The sequence below is a fragment of the Rhamphochromis sp. 'chilingali' genome (genome assembly GCF_963969265.1).
Source record: "Rhamphochromis sp. 'chilingali' genome assembly, chromosome: 8".
In the NCBI taxonomy this organism is placed as follows: Eukaryota; Metazoa; Chordata; class Actinopteri; order Cichliformes; family Cichlidae; genus Rhamphochromis; species Rhamphochromis sp. 'chilingali'.
The window spans coordinates 39,800,418-39,815,957 of record NC_137935.1 but is presented as its reverse complement, the minus strand read 5'-3'; the positions used below and the strand labels follow the sequence as shown (position 1 = coordinate 39,815,957).

The 15,540-nt window shown below is 42.2% G+C and overlaps 1 protein-coding gene across 1 annotated transcript in view; it reads left to right on the top strand.

Moving 5' to 3' along the window:
- The first annotated feature begins 2,662 nt into the window (after nt 1–2,662).
- sgsm2 (small G protein signaling modulator 2) overlaps nt 2,663–15,540 on the top strand; it is a 377,356-nt gene continuing 364,478 nt past the window's right edge. Inside the window, exon 1 of the mRNA XM_080888634.1 lies at nt 2,663–2,950. Within this exon, the coding sequence (XP_080744760.1) occupies nt 2,850–2,950 (101 nt within the window). The 5' untranslated portion in view covers nt 2,663–2,849. The remainder of the gene's footprint in view (nt 2,951–15,540) is intronic.

Below are 15,540 nucleotides of genomic sequence, written 5' to 3'. Positions count from 1 at the left end.
CCTGAGCTTTTGGCTTCTGTACAGAAGTTGACCTCACTACTGAAACATTGTCCGTGTTTAATAGGAGCATCCAGCACAGTAACAGAATCCATTTAACAGAAAATAAGAAAGCCGCAGAACAGACCACAACAGACCCAAATATGGAAATCAGCATGTGAGGTTATAGAGTGGCTCCTAACCTCAACCGGGCTTTAAACTAACCTGCTAACATGCTAAGGTTGCTGCTTGGGGTAGGTGAACACAAACAGCAAACTCTTTAGATGCCTTTATAACAGACAACATTCTGAAATTTAAACCTATTGTGTTACTCTGGTCAACACAAGTGACTCAGTATTGGCCTGTGAAAGCCATCTCATTGGTGCCTCCGTGTGTACCATTAGAGCTCCTATAGCGCCTGCAGCTATAAGCAGCGGAGCTATACGGAGGTATAGTTTCACATCCACCAAATCCTCTCCCTAGACAATGCTGCTTCGCTTGGCTTGTTCTGGCTGCAAAGCAGCTTCCTATATTAAGAAACTGAGAGAGAGGGACCACTTTCCACAGACATAATAGCATTCTTAGAGTGAGAGAGCAATGTGGGAGAAAGTCGCACCCTCTTCACACTTCAGTGATCCTCACCCCTTTCCCCTCCCTTGTCCTCTTCTTCTTCCTCCCCCCTACATTTTTCCTTCCCCTCCAGCACACACACTTTTCTTCTTAGAGGATTCTTTTGAAATCGGACAAGGGAGACGGTGAGATCAAAGGAGGCTACCACACACAGCATTCCCAATCCTGGCTGTCTGCGTGCACGACACACACACACACACACACACACACACACACACACACACACACACACACACACACACACACACAGTGTTGCTTTCATTTCCTACATCCCAAGTTTATATTGTGACAGCCAGATATTGAAAAAACACTTTTATGTCGTTTTCGTCAAAAGTCCATCTGTAGTTAGATGCATGTCGATTCTGGAATATTGTCCCTGTGTCTCAGCAGGACTGAGACAGATATTTAAGCACAGGACTGAGTTGTAAGACAAACCTTTAATAGTTAAGCCACAGTTAGTTAATAGTATGATAAGTCATCTACTTTCATTTTGTCACACACAGTAACAGGTTGAATTATAGGACATTATGCCGTCTTTTGATTGTAGCTGCTTTGCGCAGGTCCAGAGATTACCCTGTTACCACCTTAATAGCCCTATGATCCAAACAAGTAAATCTGGACATTTGGCACAGGGAGTTTTCACCTCCCGTCAGCCTTTTTAAACAGCTTATTGTTTTCATAGAGGTCTATCTCAGCTGATACTGGGCACCAGGTGAGGTCTAGCCTGGACAGAGTAAGAGATAACCATGTAAACCTGGGAGGTAAACTGGGCTAGATCTGTCACGGCTGGCGGAGTGAGCCGTGTGGTGTGGAGGAAAAGGAGGACCCAAAATGCGGCAGTGACTGATGATTCGAGTGACGTTTATTTACAAGGTGGCAGTGGCAGAAACAGGCAATGAATCGTGAGACATACTAACGGAAACCTAAACTGGGAAAACTAAAGAGCAACTAGAAATCCTCAGGACACGGGGTGAAAGGCAGAGAGACGCAGACTGACGGAGGATAACAAAAATGCAGATGAACGCAGATGAACGCAGACGAGCCGACCACGAACACAGACCGACACCCACTAAATATACACACACACACACACACACACACACACACAAGGTAATCAGGTAATCACACACAGGAGGGAAGAACAGCTGATCTGAATACACATGATGACTGGAGGACACAAGCTGAACACAATGACAACAGACACAGACCTTCAGAATAGAACACGAAATCCAGAACACGAGCCTTCAAAGTAAAGCAGGAAACACACAGACTGATTTACAACACAACACGGGGACATGAACAGAGCACCAAGGACAGACACAGGTAGGGCTGAATGTACACCGAACTTCAGGTTCAACCCTAAACTAGTACAAAATCAGAATAAACACAAGGCACAAAAATGAACTTCAAGGAAACACAAAACGCTGGGTCAAAATGACCCAGGACCATGACAAGATCGATCCAGAAGACGGTTTAAAGCAGAGGTTCCCAAAGTGGGGGGCGCAGAGCGCAAATTATGGACAAACAGTATCGCACATTCTTGATTTTTACTTAACAAACACTTGTTGTAATGACTAACTGCTCCTGACATTTTAGAGATGTTAGCTTTATACAGTAAAGTTACAGCAGGATACAAATTGTCATGGTTCTCAAGGTCTGGAGAGGTCGTGGTGTGTGTGTTTTTTGTCTTCGCCTCTCCCACCAGGGCGGAACTGGACCTTGATTCCCTGCCTCTGAACCCGCCCTGAACACACACCTGTGGCTCATTCACACTGATCCTGGCAGACTACTTAAGATGGCAAGAGAGGCTGCTTCCTCGCTGGATCGTCACATTACCTAGCCATAGTGTAGCCTAGCCTTTGGAAGTATTCCTTGTGATCACCTAGAGTTTCCTCCTAACGTTGTTTTTCTCTCTGTACAGGCCTTCTAGATTCCCTGCCCATCTGGATTTCTGTGGATGTGTGTGAGTGAGCGTGAGCATTTTGGAGTGGACATTCAGAGTGAGTTGTGGATTAAGTTGAAGAGGAGCGTATGTACTAGAGATGGACCGATCCGATATTACGTATCGGTATCGGTCCGATACTGACCTAAATTACTGGATCGGATATCGGAGAAAAATAAAAAATGTAATCCGATCCATTAAATATCACGAAAGCACCTCACAAAACTTGCAACACGCCGTAACTCACCTCAGAACGTTAGCACTCGGAGCAGTATGCATCACGTGATAGAGCGGCTGTGGCATGCGGGACCTGTCGGTGGTCTGGATAGCATGTGGAGCTTCGCTAGCAACCCGGCATTTCATCTCCGACAAAGTTATCCCCGAGAGAAGTAAAGCAAGTGTGTAAGTCCATCTCTGAATGTAAAGCATTCCTGCGTTAAGCTTAACAAGCGATATATGGAGCGACTGCCTCTTCTGCTGCTACTTCAATCATGAAACTGCTTAATGATCAGCTGATCGGCTTTTCTGTCGCGAGTCCGTCTCTCTTGTTTGTTTTTGGCCCACTTTGCACCAGAAAGAGGAAACCAGCGGCTGAACAACAGCAGCACGTTTAAGCTTGATAAGCTGTTGTTAGAATTTATTTAATATTACTTTCTACTCGAGGATCTTTTTCTACGTAGCTGACGGCTGGTAACTGTGCAGGGGCGGATCTAGCAAAGTTTAGCCAGGGGGGCCGATAGGGCATTAACAGGGAAAAGGGGGCACAAAGACATACTTTTCTTTCTTATTCTCATTTAGAATGTCGAGCTTTTAATAAATAATTATCCAAATCTTACACCCAAAGTTTTAATCTGATGTAAAAGGAATAGAAGTCAATTACTGTATATAGTGACTATTAACTCATTCACTGCCATTGACGTCTATAGCCGTCAATTGCAGTGAATGAGTCAATGGGTTTAACTCATTCACTGCCAATGGCTGGCAGTGAATGAGTTAAGTCTAATATATATACCCTAGTAAGCTATAGTACTTTTTCCTTTGGGAAGGTACCATCTGTGCAGTCTGCAATTTTGTTGAAGAAAGATGTTGAATCTATTTAATATTTCTTGAAAAATAATTGATTTCTGTGCATTTTTTTTCACACTGCATCAAATTAAGGTTGATTACGTCGATTAAGCATCATGAGGTGGAGCGTGAGGGGTGGTTCCCTATTTTTTATTTATTTATTTTTGTTGTTGCTGGGAGTTGGAACCCTATTAGTTAGGTTGCTTAATATTTACGCTAAGTACTCTTTAAAATACCAGAATAGGGAGGATGGTGTAGGTTTAAGTTTATTAGATTGATCAGTATTGCTGAACTATGAAATATTTTTTTTTGCATACAGGTATAACAGAATAGCTTTAGTGTAGTTGTTGTTTTAAACTTGAGTATGAACTTATACAAAATGCAGCAAGATATTTAAAAAACAGTTTTGTTGATTAAAAAACACTATATCGGATTCATATCGGTATCGGCAGATATCCAAATTTATGATATCGGTATCGGACATAAAAAAAAGTGGTATCGTGCCATCTCTAGTATGTACCCCGCCTTGGACCTTCCCCTCGGACTCCCCTCCACCCCCTGGAGCCCCGTGTTATCTGTCTCACTGTACACTGAAAAAAGTCTAACATGCAGTCATTCATTCAATCTAATAAGTGCCATTCAAAACAGAATAAAATCATTGATTTGATTGTGAAACCCTTTCTTTTTGCATTTTAAAATACCACTTTTGATTTGGATGAAACTAAATATCTGTACAAAGGACACAACGCAAAGTTTTTGATTTCTCTCAAAACATATATTTCTTTTCATGTTGAACAGATAATATCTTTAATTTGAGTCAAAGTGATTTGCACTTGAAAACGCCCACCAGAAATAGACCGGGACCCATTTTTATTCTGCATGGCTGCTGGAAACATCGTGTCACATCTTTGATTAATTTCATCTGAAAATAAACGTAAGTAAAGCCAAGTGTGTTACAAAAGCTTTTATAATTTGTATTGCCAAAATTGCAGAAAATAACCCCATTTAAGCTGGGTCGACAGCCACCCCCAATTTTTGCATGATTGTAGCTGCTAGCTACAAGCTAGCTAGCTATCCGGCGCGACGTTAGAACTGGTTACCAGCAACCGACCATCACAGTCGGGAATGCAAGTTAGGCAAAAAGCCGTTTTTTACCAGTATACTAACTGGCTAGCGTTACCACGATGCATCGGTAGTGGATACAGCTAGCTAGCATAAGTTCATAGTTCATAACATTCATAGTATAACTCCGTGCTCCGCTTCGTTTGAATTTTTCTGGTGAGCTCGCGGTTTCTAGACACAAGCTTGTGTTTGTGCGCGCACGTTTGTCTCTGTCTCTCTTCATATAAATATCTGTGTGTTGATGGCCAGGACCTTTGAATTCAGGAGGAAAGAGGTTGTGGATAAGAAGCCTGACATCAAGAACCTCTTGGAAAGATGGCCAGGTCTATTTCAGATGGAAGAGGTATAACTTTAACTTTTTTGTACTAATGCCTTTTATCATAGTTTGGAAATAGGAAATATATGTTTTGACTTTTTCTTGTTGGAAGTTGGTCTTTAAAAAAATGTATTGTACACTGTCTACTCATGTACAGATTAATGCAGAGTTTCTGCGGGTTACTGCAGTTCCCCTGCTAACCAGATTCATGGCCCAGCTGGACAAGCACTCCCCACAGCTACTTAAAATAATCAGAAAGAAAGGAGGGACAACCAAAGAAAAAACTGCCATAATCCTAGAGTTTCTTGATCAGGTAGGGTGTATATAATTAACTATTAAGTTAGCATTTTAACCCCTGTATCTAATGAGAATTTGTATCCTGTTACAGTTTTATTTTGGTAACGTCAGTGATTATGGCTGTGACCTTTTAAAATGTTGAAAGGAAGTGTGGGCTTTATACATTTATACATACATATATACGTATAAACTTTTATTTAGGGACAAGAAAGCATATGCCGCTTTTCCACCGACAGAACACGGTGTGGCTCAGTTCACTTTAGCCCCCTGCAGACACTTTTCCACTGCCTTTACACCTGATTGGCCCGGGTGTGTGTGGTGCCCACGTGATGTGATATAGAAGCGCTCCCACAAAAGGCTTTAAAAAAAACTCCCAGCAACCATACTCCATTGACTTTGGACCATGGCGACTTCCTCCACAAGAACCAAAAATCAAACCAATCAAAATGAACCACAGACAGAGCAAAGTACAAAAACACACATATATCACGATTGTTGTTGTTCTTCGGGCTGTGACGTTGCGGACAAAGACTTTTGCGCGTGACTTTTCATAGCCAGATGGGTTCGCCCCTGTTCCCAGTTACGTCCGCTTTATGTTTCCACCGCAACAAGCAAGTTCATCCGCACTAAACTGAACTGCTCTCAAGCGCACCGTGCCGATTTGTCGGTGGAAAAGGGGCATTAGTCACCTCATGAGGATAGAGAGGTGAAAAAAAATTCCTCTCACGCATACTCTCCATATTGCATAGTAACAATTTTAACTGTTCCTGCAGGATGCTGATGCTGACATTAGGATGGAGTGTATACTTAAATCTCTCATTATCTACCTTGGAGAACATGTTGAGGACTTGATAAAAGAATACATGGTATGTCCATATCTGTTCTGTCTCTACATGAGATGCAGTCTCTTGATGTAAATTTGACAACTCTGCTATTAAATGCAGTGATTAATGTAGGACAGCAACGATTAATCAACTCATCAAGTTAATATCTTAGGGTTCTGTATTGTTTTCTTTCTTTTTTTTCTTGGGCTTTGTGGAACATTTATGAAAATGTTCCACCATTGATTTAATTTAATGATTATGCAATTCACAATCTGATTAGTCAAATAATTGTTCTAATAGTCTGTGACCAAATAACTATCAAAATAGTAGTTTATTATGGTCAAAGCTTTATCAGGTGTGCCAGACTTCAGTTCTTCACTTGTACATTTTGTTCCATATTTTACCTCAAGATATCCCAGAAAGATGAAGCTGAGGAAGAGCTGCAGAGTAACCACCATGGCACTCTTCGTCTTCAGGGACAACTCAAGCCTCCTACATCAGCCTCGAGACATCAGGATAATCATTGATGGTGTGGAAGTCCTGAATGAGTTGCCTTCTGTGGCAGCTGGAGTGGCAATGGTGTTTGGACTCTGTTATGCTCTTAATATGGAATATCCACGAGGATTCAGGTTCACCTTTGAGGCTCTTCAAAAGATTATGATGGAGCTTGACTTTAACAAGATGACCTCTAAGATTCGCAAACTTAATTGTGAACTTAACACTGCACAGTAGTGTGTTTGCATGCATGTGTGGATGTGTATGTGCACATGCATGTGCATGTGTGCTTGGTTATTTTGCTTGGTTGGCCTGCAGTGGTATTCTACATTCAAAAATTATAAGAACACCCATTTGAAAGGGAGATTTAAGTTGATTTCATTGATACATGTGTAGATTTTTTTTTACATTGTACAGGCACAGTGCACATATAAACATTTTTGAGTACTTGCAAATTGGTTTAAAAAGAGTTTTTATAATGGTTTTATGCCAGTTTTAGACAGGTTGCAGGTTTTATACTGGTTTTCAAAAGATTGCAGGTTTTATACTGGTTTTCAAAAGATTGCAGGTTTTATAAAACAAACATTTCTCTAATCATTTCTGCCGTAGCACTAAATCTGTATATTACTAATCCTCTCTATTGATTATAGTTAAAATGGTTTGGAACAATAAATAATTTTGAAATAATTGGTTGGCCAATTGTCTTGTTTTTTATAGGAAATGCAGAGCATTTTTGAACTGAAATAAAATGAAATGTAAAAAATATAGTTTGAATATATGTAAATCAATTACCTGGCTTCAACACAAACATATTAGTTCATGTTAATTTGGTTTGATGTGAATACATTAGGTTGGTTAAATTTCAATATATTAGCTTGGTTCAATAATTAAAATATGGTTCTATGTAAAAAAAAAAAAAATCAATTTGGATCAATGCAAAATTTAAAGTTTCAGTCAAGTCTAGTAATATTGTTTATATCAACATAAAAGTATCAGGTCATATCAAGTGACTCAATTTGGATTCTATGAAGTCAAATATTTTGGATGTGACAATTGGACATCAATTTTTTTTTTATTTGAATAGGGTTATTCTTTTTACAGTGTATATATGTAGATATTCTCACTTGGTGCCACACTGTAAATAAACCCTCACCTTCTCTCTAAACTTCAGAGTCCTGCGAGTGAGTCCTCTGCCTAATAATCTGTGACCCATTTTGCACAGAGAGACATTTTTTGAAAAATGATAGCAAAGTTGAATATTATTATACAGGAAAAAAAACACAACTACACGTAAAATAATCACACCGTGACACCTCTGCCTTTCGAAATGGAGGGACAGTAACTGTGTGTGTAAATGTAAGCGTGTAAAACCTGAAGATAGTCAGATTAACAGTATTTTCTGCCATTTTAGAAATTCATCTCATGTAAGCAATAACGTGGCGCACAGCGTGGCATGAAAAAAGGCACATACCTTTGACGTTGTGTGTCGAACTCTGTATTCCTTGTCCACACGTAAACGCAAATCTCCAACCTGGATGGAGTTTTAAAAAATCTCAGTTTTCAGTGATTTATGCCGTTTACGCGTGGACGAAAGGCCCAAACAAACTGAAATATAATCATTTTGTGTCATTCAGATAGTATGAAAATACCAGGTGATTTTAGTGCAGCTAAATAGGTAAGTGGACTGGTTCTTATATAGCGCTTTTCTACTCTTCTGAGCACTCAAAGCGCTTTACGCAACTTGTGAATTCACCCAAGCACATTGTTCTAAGTGCTTTCTAAGTAATATTCACACTCCAAATTGCATCGAAGAACAATTTGGAGTTAATATCTTGCCCAAGGATATTTGGCATGCAGACTAGGGGGAGCCAGGAATCAAACCACCAACCTTCCAATCAGTAGATGACCTGCTCTACCACCTGAGCAACAGCCACCCCTGTTGGGGTGTCACAATAGTTGGCAGTATTGTGATACCTGTCACTGCACTGGGGGAGAGCGGGCTGTGGGAGCTCTTAGGTTATTGGTTCCAGTGTCTAAGAACATAAATTAGTTGTTCCATCCGTGTGTTCCTTGTGTTCTACCCTCACCCTGGTAAGTGGAAGGATAATTCTCATCAAGCACTCAAATAACTTTTTACATTTTTATCCACATTTAAATATCAGACTCCAGTGGGCGTGTCAGGGCATCGGCATCTTGGAAGCTTGGAAGGAAAAGCGACTGGACTTCTTTACATTTCTTGAAGATGTCCCACCGTTCATCTGAGACACCTCTGCAGTTCTTCTTCAGACCCAGGTAAATATGATGCTCCACCCATATTCAGTATTGTTATTAAATAACTGAACAATAGTATTTAAATAAACTCCAGTAATTTAAAACTTTTAATGTCCACTTTTTTATGGTCAGAGATGTGGTGAACCATATGTTTGTTGCCTTTGTCAGCAGTCGTGTTAAATTTGTCTGCAGTCTTTGATGTTCAAATAACAGGTTTTTATCAAAACAGTGATCATGAAAGAGCGTATGTGCCATGTTTAGAATTTGTTAAAGTTATTTGCTTCTCTAACAACAGACTGTTGTCCAGTATTTAACTAACACGTGACAACATATGATGTTAAAATACTTTATATTCACTCCAAACTGTTTCTTAGCTTATTCCTTTATCTTTGTCCACCAAAGAAAAATATGGATTTTTCTGTAGGTACATGCTGATCGACACTCACTCTGTCAGTCACACTTTTTTCAGTTTTTCACCTAATGTGAATTTCACGATGCAATCAGTTCAGCTGGTTGAAAGTTAGTCTTTGGTTTGTCCCAAACCTTAGATATCTGGGTCACTGCTGAAAAGCACAAAGACGGTTCATCACCTCTTTGGTCAGTCGTGTCATCTTCTTTTTGAGCCGCTCTCATTGCAGAAAAATGGCAGCTGGTGAGAGGCCGTGGCTAAACCTATAATCCTTCCTGTGTTCCTGTTCTATGATGAACACTTTGTGTTAAACAATGCACACAGAGCTCCTTCCACACTTCTGCCCTCCACCATCAAATGTGGAGAGAATCTAAATCTGACTTCACACCTGCTGAGACACCTTCTGATACCTAACTGCGTTCCTCGGTCACTGTGTGCCACGTCTGCTTGTTAGAGGCCTCCCACTAGTTAGACAGCTCGTGCTCCATGCTGGTGTTAGAGACCAGTGTGATGTCTGAGTATGATAACAACTGAATCAAGTCCAGGCTGGAAACTCCTGATTGTATTTTAAGTGGACCACTGCTGGAGGTCAACAGACACTTGCCTTAAATTACACATGCTTTGATAATAATAATAATAATAATAATAATAAGTGCTTTAATATTACAAAGGGCTTTGACAGTCTTAGTGAGAATGAGAATACAGCTAACGTTAGCTCTCAGGACAGCAATGGCCAACTCTGAATTCCCCTACAGCTGCCTTAAAAACAATTACAATCCATGCCACTAGAGCAGGGCGATATGGCCAAAAATATTTATCATGATAAATATTTGAAAATTTGCAATAACAATATAACTGACGATATAATTGATGTGAGACAAAATACAACTCCACAACTTTACTAGCGCAAGAAACCCATCCATTTATTTTCACTTAAACAAGCAGCTGTTTTTTTATGTGCATTAAAGCTTTATAAAAATGTAACTGCAAATGCAAATTCCTTGCTGAGAGTTTAACCAAAAGGCATTTCCAGTAGAAATGCGCTGACATATCCTGAGCATAACCATGTATAATATCCACTGACGTTAAAAAGAGGTGCTTTGCAACATTAAACTTCAGTGTGCAAAATAAAAAAGTCAAATACGTACTTTTTGGACCATAAGGTGCACGGGATTATAAGGCACAAGAAACAAAGCAGTCAGATAAGTCAAACTTTACTCAACTCATTCTTCTTGCTTCCTCCACTTCTGTACCATTGATTCATTAATGCTGTATTCTATCACAGCTGCTCTATTCCCATGTTGTTGCAGTATATTAATGACTAACCTCGTGTTGTGGATGGATTATCTCAGTTGTTCTCCTGACTGAAGTTTGGTCCATTTACAGCATCCTGCTATGCGACTGTATTTGTCTCTAACCATCAGGAACCTTAACGTTAACTTTTATCAAGTGGAAAAGTGTTAGTGTTCGTCCTCCAGCTTCACCGTTTATATTATGCTAACATAGCTGTGTCGCTAGCGATCACGTAGCACATCATTATATACCAGCTAGCCCAACTTCAGTAACCCTACAAATGTCACTGCTGTTTAGTTTCCTGTCTTCATTTATGTTGTAGCAAGTGATAACAGAGCTGTACGTTTGAATCTTTTCAGAAATCTCTTAGTCAGAACATACTATATCATGCTTAGGTAACTAGCAAAACTAGCACGCTAACTTCCGCTAACTTCCTGCTAACTTCTAACTCCTTGAAATGTAATAAATTCTGTTTTCATGGATGCCTGGATGTTAAACTTAATTGTTACACCTGGTAAGGCAGCAATGCTGATCGTTTTATTGAAGATGAAAGAATTTAGACAGTTTTTAACTCTCAGTGATGCTGCAGTGTTCGTTTGACTTTGGGATATAAAGCGGACGGAGTTTTGGACCTAGATTACTCCCAGATTTACGAGCATCTTAGTCCGACAAATAATAATAATGATAATAAAAATCTTAGGCAATAACAAGGGGCCGCTTGCATGTTGTACAAAAAAATGTGCTTTGTTGTGTATCTGACGGACAAACACCAAACCAGTTCCACATCACTGAAGTTGCAGCATTTTTACAAACCAGTTCTGGTTCATCCGTTTCACTCAACAATCCGCTTTCCCCCTTCTCATTGTCCGTTGTCGCCATGCTTTTCGGCCATGTGCGTATGAAAACAAAGGCACTGCACATGTGCGTTTTACCCATATTCTATCTTGATATTTTATTTTCTTATCGTTGCCTAACATTGTACTGGTATTACCGTGAACAGTATAATATGGCCCAGCCCTACACGCCACTGTCATTTTTTTTTTATCCTCAGGCTGGAAATACTCATATGACACAAAGTTACCAACCAAACAGCTAAAGCTTTGTTTCCAAAAGGTAAACAAAGTGGAGGTGAACAGTGGGCAGCTGTTCTCTGGGTGAAAACGTGTTGTTGATGTCAGGAGTCAGAAGCCAAACTGCTGCAATAAAATAACCACTCACTGCAACCAGGGTTTGGAGAAGATTATCTCTGAATGCATGAAACTCTAACTCTCCGTGAGCAGCACCAATCACATTTTGTCGTCATCCTCATTTAGTATTCAGAGTATAGCACTGATAGAGTGTGCCCTCTACACTGCAGACTTTAGGAGAACAGAGGGATGTATGAGTAACCAGGTCACTAATATTCCTTGCAAACAGTTATAAGGAAGGTAAGATTGCATTTGCTCAGGTGTGTCCTCACCTCGGGTCACGTGGGAGTCAGTGACTCAGTAGGTTTAACAAAAGAACGTGTTTAAAAAGGAAGAGCACTCTACAGCCCCAAATTAAGATGTCACTCATGTCACGAGACAACACATCCAAATCTAAATTTGCTCTACAGTGAGGGCAAAGTACAAACTACACTCAGGTGTAGTTTGTACTTTGTAGCAATTCTCCAAATGTTACAAATGCTTATAAAGTTGTTACTTTGCTGTGGAGAAGCAATGGCGGCAACATTAAAGGTGTGGTAATAGACACTTTTTCCCACAGCGGTCCATTTGACTTGTCACAGCAGGAAAAGAACACAAAAAGTAACTCTAAGTAACAAGTAAAAAATGAGCAGTTAGCTCTTTATGCACCTCACTGACTGGATCGGAGTTCATCAGAACTGAGATTAGGGCAGCATAACGGCTGTGCAGGTCATTTTGAAGTAACCATTATATAATTATTAGTATCTACTTACTGATAGGTACTTATAATATTTACTAATATTCTATTATTATAACGTTATAATTGAAGTGCTTGTGCGCGACACATCAGCTAGAGGATTGTCCCACATCTTCAGTGAGTGCGTGCATTTTGTGTGTCGTATTGTGAAGGCTTCTCTCCGATATAATTAATATATGTGATGATGATGATAGCAACTCAAAGATCAGACAATCTGTGACAATCACCGTGTGAAGATTGTTTCCATTTTTAAAGATGTTTCAGCAAAACAGTTAAGAGCAGGTGAGTTTTCCATCCCATCTCTTGGACCTGTTATATGTGTTCCTGTTCATAAATCAGAGCAGTGACGAAGGGTTCACAAGCTGCTTCATCTCATTACTGTAAGTCACCACACTATTAGCTTAAAGGCCACACAAGGTCTGCAGGGGTGCAACGATGCACAAAATTCACGGTTTGGTTCGATACTTTGGTGTCACGGTTCGATATTTTTTTCGATACATAAAAATGTTCATGCCTTTTTAATTTGTCATTTATTAAAATTATAATTATATATTTTAACTCAAAAGTACAGATTTTAAATTTCATGTTGCTGAAACAACAAAGTAATAAAAATAAAAAAATCTGATTGAGAAATCCCTCATCTTTGGAAAAGAGAGTTTATTACAGAGAAATGGCTCTTTCCAAAATAAAAGCTATACTATACGCTTCTTCTGGGCTATGTTCTCAGCAGCATATTAAACATATCTGTCAGGTCTCTGTGTGCGGGCAGGCGGAGAGGAGGATCCAAACGCAGGACTCAGACACTAACGTGAAACTCAAAAACCTCAGCTTTATTGCTGGTACGAAAACAAAACATGAAGTGACTACTGAAACCGGAGAACAGGAACACATCTGAGGGTACGACGCGACACCGAGCATGGGAAAACACAGGGCTTAAATATACAGGGTAGTAATGAGGGAATGGGCCACAGAAGGGAGACACAGCTGGGGGAGATCAGACCAAACAAAAAACAAGAAGCACCATGGTCCAAAAACGCAGAAAAGCACATCAAAAACAAAATGAAACCAAAATCTCAACAAGAGTCCATGAAGAGTTCTGGGGGCCGACCGTGCACACGGCGACGGGCGAACAGTTCTGGGGGCCGACCGTGCACACGGCGACGGCGGCGACGGGCGAACAGTTCTGGAGGCCGACCGTGCACACGGCGACGGCGGCAGCGCAGGCAAAACCAATCAGGAGGCCGACCACTTGGAAGGCAGTGGTGGCCACTGAGCAGGTCCGGAGGTCGGCCGTGATGCCAGCGGCGGCGACGAACTCCTTCCGGAGGCCGTCCCCGAAGACCATGATGCCAACTTAGCGGCCTGGAAAACGACTGGCAGAGGCAAGGCGGAACAGGTCGAGCTGGCTCTGACGGCGGTGTGGCAACCGCAGGACCAGGCGAGGCAAGACCAGACGAAGGCGGAGCTGAAGCCGGACCGGGCGTGGATGAAGGCACGGAGGCTGGACCGGGCGTGGATGAAGGCACGGCTGCGGAACCTGACGGCAGCGGGACGGCTGCAGGCGGTGATGCTGCAGGCGATGATGTAGAAGTCACGGGGGATGATTCAGCAGGTGACGGCTGAACAGACTTCCCCGGAGCATCAGCAGATGTGAGGATGTGCTGGCTGGGTCCTCCAGGACCCTCAGTTAACGAGGCGTGGTGCTGGATGGGCTCCTCGGACCGTCCAGCAGACGTGGCGTGAGGCTGGACGGGCCCCTCGGACAGTCCAGCAGACGTGGCGTGAGGCTGGACGGGCCCCTCGGACCCTCCAGCAGACGTGGCGTGAGGCTGGACGGGCCCCTCGGACCCTCCAGCGGAGACAGGAAGCTGAACGGGCTCCTCGGGCCCTCCAGCTGACGAAACTTGAGGCTGGCTGGGCTCCTCGGGCCCTCCAGCTGGAGCAGATGCAGGACCAGAGGCAATAGGGACCCCTGACTGAGGGTGAAGATGAGTGACTGACTTAGCAGATGACAAAGCTAATGATTCCTCCACTAACTGCGCTACTGACTGGGCTATGTACTGTAACAAGATTTGGAGAAAGTCTGATTGTGGTAGAGCCTGAGCTATGGGTAGCGGGGGTGAAGACTGAGCTACGGGTGACTGAATTTGAGATGAAAGTGATGGTGGTGGAGTTGGTGACTGGGCTACAGGCGGCTGCTGAGCAGGAAACACTGGACACTGAGCTACAGGCGGCTGCTGAGCAGGAAACACTGGAAACTGAGCTACAGGCGGCTGCTGAGCAGGAAACACTGGAAACTGAGCTACAGGCGGCTGCTGATCAGCTAACTGAGCTGAAGGTGGCTGCTGAACAGCTAACTGGGCTGCCTGTACAGACATAATCCCAGACTCCTGCTGGGACCGTGAATGCTGGCGGCGCATCCGCCGCTTCCCTGTAGAAATGGGGTCAGGGCAGGCAAAAGGTGACTTGGAGAAATTCTGCTGTGGCTGCTCCTGCTGTGGTGTGAAAATGACTACTGCTCCAGTCCGTACCACAAGTTAGAATGGAAGTGTGGTTGGATGATGATGGCGAGGGTTGCATTTCTTCTTTAAAGGTGGATCGAACGACTTGGCAATGAACCTTGGCAAAACGTACTGCTGACGTCGAAAGCGGCGAGGGCCTCCAGGAGAGCAGCTAAATCCTCCTTCCCTGGGCCGCCCATGCCAAACAGTTCAAAACAAAAACTGGCTCTCAGAGCTGTTACTATTGTTTTTAATCCATTAATGTCCAGAAAGGTTATGGTGAAGGTAGGTGATGAGAAGAAGTTGTCTAGAAACACTACCTCTGGAAGCCTCTTGTAGTTATCCACAGCGTGAATTATGCGCCAGCAATAATCCCACAGCTGTGCGAGGTACTTTCCCTCTGAGGCAAAAGGTGAGTCCGCTGGATCCATCTTGTGGTCGCGTCGTTCTGTCAGGTCTCTGTGTGCGGGCAGGCG